Below are 10,358 nucleotides of genomic sequence, written 5' to 3'. Positions count from 1 at the left end.
TGAAGATGGCTTGATTTCAGTTCAAAATACAAAAACTTCAATTTGACAGTTATAAGTACAGCAGAATTGTCCTTGTCTTTTTCTTTCTTCGTGGCCAAGTGGTATGTCACCATTGATACAAGATTCGTGGAGCAGGGTTTGATTCCTGGCTGGTCAAAAGCTACTGTTTATGAGCGGTTTATCCTTGGGCTGTGATCCCGAGGTCGGTAAGAGAATCCAGGCATTAATATATAAAAAAACATATGGCATATTTGAATATGAAAGACATGTCTAAATGTGCAAAATTTATCATTAATCAAATGCAAAGTCACAAATATACCAGTTAGCTACGATGGTGAAGGAAAGTTGATTTCCGTTCTAAATACAAAAAAACCTGAATTCGACATGTATAAGTACAGAAGAATTGTCATTGGCTTTTATCTTTCTTCATGGCCAAGTGTTATGTCACTGGTGATACTAGTTTTGTGGACCAGGGTTCGATTCCTGGCAGCTCAGAAGTTATTGTATTTGAGTGGTTTCGCCTGGGGCTTTGATCCCGAGGTGGGTAAGAGAATCCAGACATTAATGTATAAAATATATATGGCCTATTTGAATATGAAAAACACATCTAAATGGGCAAAATTTATCATTAATCGAATGCCAAGTCATAATCATACCCATTAGCTATGATGGTGGAGATGGGTTGATTTCAGTTCTAAATGCAAAAAACCTGAATTCGACAGTTATAAGTACAGAAGAATTGTCAATGACTTTTATATTTCTTCGTTGCCGAGTGGTATGTCACTGTTGATGCCAGTTTCGTTGATCAGGATTCGATTCCCGTCTGCTCAGAAGCTATTGTCTTAGAGTGGATTGGCCTGGGGCTCGATCCCAAGGTCAGTAGAGAATCCAGACATTAATGTATAAAAAATATATGGCTTATTCGAATATGAAACACACGTCTAAATGTGCCAAATTTATCATTAATCGAATGCCAAGTCACAAACATACCAGTTAGCTACGATGAAGAAGATGGGTTGATTTCAGTTCTAATTACAAAAAACCTGAATTCGATGGGCATAAACACAGAAGAATTGTCATTGACTAATATCTTTCTTCGTGGCCAAGTGGTATGTCACTGTTGATACATGTTTTGTGGACCAGCGTTCTATTCCCGGCCGATCAGAAGCTATAGTCTTTGAGTGATTTTGCCTGGGGCTCTGATCCCGAGGCCGATAAGAGAATCCAGACAAATGTATAAAAAATATATGGCTTATTTGAATGCATATATATATATATATATATATATATATATATATATATATACAGTATATATATATATATATATTTATAATATACATATATACACATACATACACATAAATATATATATATATATATATATATATATATATATATATATATATATATATATATATATATATATACACACATATATATATATAGAGTATTTGTTGTTGTTGTGTAGATTGCCATGCCAGTAGCATGACACGGACTCTTGTCACTTGACAGCCCGTAAGAGGATAACAATCTGGAAAGAGGAGAACTCCAAAAGGAGTCAAGATGACAGTATTAAAAGGGAAAGGTTGGATTTGCAAAGGTACTGGAACAGGATAAAGGTAAAGGATGAGTGATTTAAGGAGGGATTTGACAAGGACATGAAATGGAGGGAAGTAACCTGAAAAAGGAGACTCCTTTTTAGGTCCACGAAATGAAAAGTTTTAGTTAGAGAAAAAGTGTTGATAGCAAGTCCCAGTAAGTAGGAGAGACAGGGAGAGGAGAGAAGTTTTATCTGCAGTCGGAGAGAAAAGGAGAAGGTTTAAGCAAAAAAGCTTATCCCTGCTCGGTGGTTTGGAGCTGAAACTGTTGCAATAATTGCATGAAGGTGGGGGTTTTGGCTAAGGAAAGGATACGGGTGAGGATTTTGAATGCAATGGGGATGAGGTTTACCAAGGACATGGATTCGACTTGCTGTTCCAAGGATTGAGGTGGGTTGGAGGATGTAGGTTTAGGAGTTGGTGCTGGTTTCGGCTGGGCGGCATTTGCAGGAACAGTTGCAGTGGGTGGCTGTCGCTGTCTTTTCTGGCGAGGAGGTCGCTGGTCTTTGGGTGGCTGGATTGTAGGTGGTTTTTGTTGTCTAGGAGAGGTAACGTTCTTCATGGCTGCTATCCTCTTCAGTCGCTCTGGGCAGCGCTTATTCCAGGCGTGGTGGGGCTTGGAACAGTAAGGGCACTTTGATGTTGTTGATTTGCCTTCTTTGTGGGCCTTAATGCACACTTCTGTGCAATGTTGCTGGCTGCAAACACCGCAGACGATGGGGCCTCTACATTCCTCCTTATGATGACCGAAACGTTGGCATCGATAATAGCGAAGGGGCTCAGGTGTATAGTCCTTGATGGGGAAAGATCTCCAGATGGTTGGATCCAGTTTGGAGGGAACTGGGCCGATGAAGGTGGCGATGAGTCGTCGAACAGGGATGTTGTCCTTGCTCATGCAGCGAACAGCACTGTCAATGTTGCTGCATGAGGTTGCAATGGTGATTGGCATCGTGACAGGATACCTGGTAATGACAGCTTTCTTCCTGATAAGTGCAGGATCCAGCAGCGTTAAAATGGGGTCTTCCTGGAGGGATCTGGCTGTCTCGACGTCTTTGGGGTAGATGATTAGATGACCTTTCTTGTTGGCTCTGGCAGTGAGCTGCATGCCAGGCTTTGCAGCCATAGCAGCAACAGAGACGTAGGAAAGTACGCTGTCTGTTTGTGAAAGCCGAAACTTCGGCAGAGGTTTCCTAGGCTGTGAAGCTGGCATGTTCCCTGCAATGATAGAGGCTTCTTGCAGGAGATTAGTGAGGCAATCAGTGCAATTGCAGTCCTTGGAGTGGTTCCCCTGTTCTGTCTCCATGCTGTTGGAGGACTCAGGCATGACGGTTGAAGGGTTGACTGCTGCTGCAACTGACTGCTGAGGAGTTGTAGGGACAGACAAGGACGAGTCTGTGTTCTCAACCCTGGGTGTCATCAGTGGCGATACTGAGGCTGGTGAAGGACGTTCAAGGCTCTTCCTTCTCTTAGGAGGAGGTGTAGACTCTTCGTGGTAGCTGTTTTCAAGGTTCCATAGTATTTAAGAACCTTGATGGAGGTAACTTTGCACCCCTTGCAGCTGCACCTGACATGATAGGCTAGCAGGGTTTTGTCATCTACATCGGTGGTGCGAAGTCCAACGGTGTTGAAGAGGTGGGCTCGACGTTTACGGTACGACGAACAACTTTCGCAGTCGCAATGTGGGACGTTGTAGAGGTCCCTGCAGTGTCCGTCTCCTTCAGGATACAAGTTCCATGCCCAGTCTCTGATATGAAAGACTGACATGGTGGCGAAACTCTACGGTGACCGCAATGAGGATTTTACTTAGAGCGCGCCCGAGAGCGAGAGGTGTTGCGAGGAGTTGCAAGGCGTTGAGTGTTGAAGTCAGCACGTGTGGCGGCTGAGTTTGTATAGAGTATATATGTACTATATATATATATATATATATATATATATATATATATATATATATATATATATATATATATATATATATATATATATATATATATATATATATATATATATATATATATATATATATATATATATATATATATATATATATATATATATATATATATGTATATATATATATGTATATATATATATATATATATATATATATATATATATATATATATATATATATATGAGTGGTCTGTAGTACATTGTCCTGTGCCATTCCTCAGGGACCTTTAAACTTTTAAATGTCGCAAAGTTTTTTTTAACAGTTTCACCCAAGGCCATTATTGGTGATTCTTTTATACGAGGTAAAATTTTGAAGAGCACATGGGGTGAACTAGGAAGATATAAAGCAAATGTAAGTAGGAAACAAGATAGGTTTTGATCAGGCATTACATATTACTTTGATCGATCAATATAAGGCTTCTGCCAGTTTTCACGTTTATAAAATGGGGGAAGTTAAAGTCAAAGCTTAATATCTCATTGAAGCCTTTTAAGACTTATCAATAATTAAATTATAGTATTCCATCTTTTTTTTTATAGTACCAATTTTCATACCTAATTATTCTGTTTACAGAAGATGAAAAGATTATTCAAGCAGACACATCAACTGAACTTGACCTGATTAAAACATTGTATATTGAAAATGTTAACAGCAGTCACAAGGGGAACTACACGTGCTTTGCAAATGCAAAAAGAGGCCACAAGAGCAAACTCTTAACCCTGGACCACAAAGTTGATGGTGAGAATAAGACACTATTCTTTTTGGGTTTTTCTAGTACATTGTGGAATCATTTATATTATTCAGTTTCTTTGGCATTCCTTCATTATTGTCAAGATGATTTAATCTAGGATTATGATACGATATTGGGATTATAGTGATAAATATTTAAGATAACCACATAAATATTATTGAGATTGCCATCTTGAATTAATTCCAAACTTTTTTCTGTATGTATTACTCAATGTTATGCATGGGATACTCGATATTCTTTATGACTACCAACGCTCAAATTGGTCATCACTATTATGTCTTATAAAGTCCAAGTATTGTCAATTACTTTGTACACATTAATGTATACATGAATTCTGTCCTCCCCCCCAATTGTCCCTTCATTTCCTTACAGATAAACACACGCAATGGAAATGAACAAACTCTTACTTGGAGGTTATTACAATTCTTAGAAACTTCCTTTTTTTTTGCAGAGCTTATAGCTGCCTATCTCACAGGATTTGGAAATATGTTGAAGGAGGACTACAAGGTATCTCAGAAGATCAGAGCCGCTTTCACTTTTAATTGTTCAGTATCCGGCACACCCGTCATCGACATCATGTGGACTAAAGTATGTTTCCCATGTACTTTTCTTCAAAAGCCTTAGAATAAATTGTGTATATTGAATGTGTGAATTTAAATTGTATATAAAGTACTTTGAACAAATGCAGGTTTCATGCATGGATTATATAAAAAGCTGCCAAATTTTAGTGTGATATACAGTATTTATAACAAACTATTTATTCATTTTGGTGTTGATGAAAACATAAATCAGATAAAAGTCTATCCCAGTGATTCCAAATCCCAACAGGATGACCAGCCTCTTCCTAGTGACTTCGGTGAATTCAGGAAAAACAACCAGGTCATAATTATCAGTGACTTTAAGCCAAAAATCCATTCCGGTCATTACAAATGCGAAGCCAGAAATAGGGGAGGGTCTGTGAGAGGTTTCCTCACTCTTACAGAAGACGGTAAGTTTAGTTTAATATAAACACAACTATCTCTCAATTCCTATCTCGCTCATATATATATATATATATATATATATATATATATATATATATATATATATATATATATATATATATATATATAATATAAGGATGCCTGAAAACTTTAAATCAATCAATCAATCAATATAATATATATATATATATATATATATATATATATATATACACATACATACATACACACATACACACACCGAAGTCCATTGAAAACCCACCACCCCCAAATTTAAAATATGGTAAACATATTTATATTGAAATTGAATAACAATGTCAGCAATATTGCCACCAACAAAGGACTAAATAATGGCATTCGGAATATAACTGATTAATTGGCGCCATCGTGGAATTCATTGCAGCCATTTCTATTCGACTGCATCACAAAGGCCTTAGACATATCCCAAATAATATCTAGGGTTTGGCCCTGTTTTCATCACCATGCTGGCCACTGAGGATTGGTGATGGTTAGAGGCTTTAGACTAATCCCACTCAGTAAGGATATATATATATATATATATATATATATATATATATATATATGTATAAATAAATATACTGTATATATATATATATGTATATATATATATATATATGGGTGTATAAATATATATGTATGTATGTATATATATAATGTATGTATGTATATATATATGTGTGTATATGTATATATACTATATGTATGTATATATATGTACATATGTATATATATAATGTATATATACACATAAATACATATATAATATATATAATGTATATATGTATATGTATACAGTATATATAATGTGTATATATATATATATATATATATATATATATATATATATATATATATATATATATATACATATATATACATATATATATATATATATATATATATATATATATATATATACATATATATATAATTATATATATATATATAATTATATATATATATATATATATATATATATAATTATATATATATATATATATATATAGAAATATATATGGTTCTATACCTGTTTGACGAAGTCTGTTTCAGCGAAGTCTTTTTGAGCATAGCAATACTCTTTAAGTGATGGTTGTTTATAGCAGAACTATTTGAGTGAATAGAATAAATGGCTTTAAAAGCAAGTAGATACTCTTGGTATTTAGCGGGAAATTAAATTGAACATTTTAAAATCAATATACTCTGTTTTTTATAAAGTGAGGATGTGTGATCATAGGCTTTTTATTTTATATCAAGTACCTATACATTTACCCATCATAGAAATCATTTTATTAAAGCGTGGATGAGACAAAGCAAGTTATAATCAATTTATGTATAGAAAGGACAAAGCAACTTTAAGCAATATCACATGGCGATGTAGAGTACAGTATATAACTGGAAAAGACTATTATAGACAACTTTAGATTATAGAAATTACAATAATTGTATGTAAAAGGGGCGTTCTCATAGTCGTGATCCAGTGAAAGTTAACATGGAAAATATTAAAGATATATTTGTGATCGCTGCCGAAAAGACATACAAACGACTACGACGCATATTTCAGGGTACAGTGGTTGGGATTTCAAATAGGGTTGCATCAAGGATTATTAGGACAGGAACAAAAGAGGTCACCCCCACTCTACGGACGAGCAGGGGACATTGTTACTCCCGAATCATACCTTCTTATTTTTAGCATATTTTTTTTTTTATATATATACATATACATGACAGTGGAGTTGGAGATAGTAATCATCTCATCATTTTTTATACTATTCTTTATAATGGGGTTAATGATCACAGTATGTTTCTTTCAATAACCTTTGTCAAAATCTTGATATACCTTGTTTATGTATATTTTTGCCCTTTAACCATATTATAAAGTTGAATTTACTGTATATTAATCTTATTAAAGATAGTGGTTAATGTTTATTTCTTTTGATAACTTTTGTCAATCTCTTGACACTAATATTGGTTTCAAACTCTTTATAACACCTGTTGGCAAAGTTGCTTTCAACTAAAACGAATTTGTTCCGACACAGATACAAACCTTCGCTATGTATTAGGGTATTACTTTCGCCAACGCTGAAAACCAGCCAAGACAATTTTAGTGAGGGATAATTACCCCATCCGCTAGTTAGCGGGAGGGGGTTGGGGTAGACTAGCTACCCCGCTCACTCACACCTGTCGGTTGAGAAACCACTTTTACTTTTGGCTCGGTAGAGTTAACAACCTGCCTTGGCTTTATTGCTTTTCCTTTTTCTTTTAAGTGTCGGTGTGTGTATGGTTTTTGTCCCGCTATGCGGACACGTCCTGGGATTGAGGGCCGCCGCTGCGGCACCTTCATGTCGTCCTTGGAGGCAGACCCACATCTTTTATGCCTGGCTTGTCGGGGAACTCAGTGTTCGCAGGACAACACCTGTTCCGAATGTAGGGAGTGGCCTGCCTCCCAGTGGGAGAGGTTTGCACGTAAGAAGAAGAAGAAGAAGAAGAAGTCTAAACGCGAATCTTCACTTTCGGGGTCTTCCTCGAAATCAAAGAAATTGCGGGCCTCTACTTCTTGTACGCCCAAATCTCTGCCCGAAGCTAATCCTCGACCAGGCCCTTCCGGGGTACGGTCGAGCAGTAGCGCAGGGCTTGTGACTCCAGGTCAACTTTGAGGGATAGACGAGGATGACGGCTCCCCTAGTGAGTCGGCTCCTTCTCTTCCTCCAGGGAGGGCCTGTTCCTTGCCAGACCTTGGGTCTGGTTCCAACGCCGAGGAGTTAGCTAACCCACCAGGGGCAGTGGCAAGGCTCTCTCCATGGCGAGCTTCCCCCTCGGGGCAACATATCTCTCGTTTGCGAGAGAAGGTTACCTCTGTGCATCGGCAATCTCCTTACGCTTTAAGTTCTCCTCCAGGGGCGGAAAGAGAACCTTGTTATAAGCGTAGTCCTCCTTCGGGCGAACTTTCCTCCGATGTGGAGGATTAATCTGTCGAACTTATTCAGTCTCCCCTCGGGCGGAGTATGTTGTACGCTCCTCTCCGGAGGTTCATAGAATGGAGGGGTGGGTAACCCCTCTCCACCCCGGGCGTTCTCCTCCTCGGGCTGTGAGGAGACGTCTTTTTGAACCTGCTGGTTCTCCTCACGTTGACCCTTCGGGGTCTCGTGGCGATCACCCTTCGGGCTGGCGTGATCGTGAGTCTTCGGACTCTAATCATGTTGATCCCGCGGGTTCTCATGACAGCAGGAGTCCTTCGGGTCTCCGTCGTGCCGAACCTTCGGGCTCTCGCGACTTGAAACCTTTGGGTTTCTGTTACGCTGAACCTTCGGGCTTTCATAACGACGGTGACGTTGAACCTCTGGGTTCTCGTACTGTCAGTCACGCTAATCCTTCGGGATCTCGTGACAGAGGAATCTCGATTCCTTGTTACGCTGACCCTTTGGGGTCTCGTAACCTGAGTTACGCTGAACCCTTGGGCTCTCGTAACTCTAGTCCCGTTAAACACTTCGGTGTTTCGTGACAGAGAAACTCCGGTTTCTCGTTGCGTTGCTCCTTCGAGTTCGCGCAACACAGTTCACGCTGAACTTTCGGGTTCTTGGGACCAGAGTCATTCTTATTATGACAGAGTTTTTAAACTCGTTGTGTTGATCGTTCGCGCTCACACAACACAAACTATCGTGAATCTTCGGGTGAGTGTAGCCGTGAGTTCTCTCAACAACCTGACAGCTCTCGCGCATACGACCAGGTTGGCGCACACGGCCAATTTGGCGCGCACGACGAAATTGGCACGCACGACCAAATTGGTGCGCACGACCGACTTGGCGCGCGCAAACAAAAGGGCGATCATGTCGTGCAGGTTCATCCTATGGCGTTCCATATGCACGAACAGCTTATTGCTCGCCATGCGCGCGAACATCCTGTTGCTCACCATGTGTGCAAACATTCTGTTGCGCACCATGCGCGCGAACAACACACTGCGCGCCATGCGCACGAGCAACCTTATGCACACCAGGAACGTGAAAAAGGTGCGCACAATCGGGAGAGGCGCACGCGCGAGCCCTCTTCCGCCTACCAACACTTCGGCGCAAGAGCGCACAATCATCTCGGCGCTCACAATCAGTCTCTCGAGCCCCTTGGGCCTCAACAGAGACAACGGGCGACCGAGTCCAGATCCTATCCCTAAGGGTAGGCCTGTGCCTATCTTGCCTGTAGGGAAGCCTCCAATGGACAAGAGGGTTAGGGAACCTGTCCAGGTTCCTAAACCCAGGGAGCAGTTCTTTCCCAAGGACCTTCCCCCTAGTCCCACAGGAGCCCGTGACCCCCCGTGGCGAGTCCAGTACGTTTTGGCGCCGCTCTTTTGGCGACGATGATTTGGCGCCGCCGTTTTGGCGCTAAATGGTTTTGGCGCTCGTTATTTTGGCGCTAGCCCATTTGGCGACAGCTTGAAAATTTTCTGACCTGATACACACACATATATATATATATATATATATGTGTGTGTGTGTGTGTGTGTGTGTGTGTTTATATATATTACAAGGGTCAAAAATAACATAAAAATAAAAAAGTTCTATTCATTTTCAGCAATACAGTATTAAAATGTAACAAAAAAAATTGAAATAATTCCACCATGTTAATGCATTTCATAGTTATATGCCAAACCACGTAAGTATTCCAGTGTTTCCCGTGAATCAAACTGCTGTACTATAGTTAAAATGCGTTCATCAGTCTTAATGTATTTTAAGCATTTTCGAGCAGGAGGATTCCCAGCCATTAGTTGTTCATAATAAGAATCGTGTCCTTTCTGAATTCTCTTTAAGCCATCGATGAATTTCCTTATAACTGTGGTTCATTCCAAATTCTGCATAGATTTTCGTGTGCGTAGCTTCAGCATGATTGTTTGTCCTGTCCTCACCTAATATCGTTCGACTATTCAGTACATATTCCACATTTGCGTAGGGAAAAGTGGTGAACGTCGGCCATTTCCCCTCCTCAGAGGTATTCCTACATAATTATCTTCGACCCAGTTCATTAACGGCTGGAGTTCATCAGGTAAATATTGCGTCAAAGCATCGATGTAA

General features: G+C 39.4%; 1 protein-coding gene across 1 annotated transcript in view; it reads left to right on the top strand.

Annotated features, from left to right (window-relative positions):
* Window positions 1–7,221, top strand: part of LOC137638479 (vascular endothelial growth factor receptor kdr-like) — a 242,008-nt gene extending 234,787 nt beyond the window's left edge. Inside the window, exons 15-18 of the mRNA XM_068370571.1 lie at window positions 4,120–4,284; window positions 4,749–4,885; window positions 5,126–5,285; window positions 7,211–7,221. Of these exons, the coding sequence (XP_068226672.1) occupies window positions 4,120–4,284; window positions 4,749–4,885; window positions 5,126–5,285; window positions 7,211–7,221 (473 nt within the window). The remainder of the gene's footprint in view (window positions 1–4,119; window positions 4,285–4,748; window positions 4,886–5,125; window positions 5,286–7,210) is intronic.
* The last annotated feature ends 3,137 nt before the right edge of the window (window positions 7,222–10,358 follow it).

The sequence above is a fragment of the Palaemon carinicauda genome, chromosome 1 (assembly GCF_036898095.1).
Source record: "Palaemon carinicauda isolate YSFRI2023 chromosome 1, ASM3689809v2, whole genome shotgun sequence".
In the NCBI taxonomy this organism is placed as follows: Eukaryota; Metazoa; Arthropoda; class Malacostraca; order Decapoda; family Palaemonidae; genus Palaemon; species Palaemon carinicauda.
Note: the sequence above shows the minus strand (reverse complement) of the source record. Positions and strands in the feature narration are given on the sequence as shown.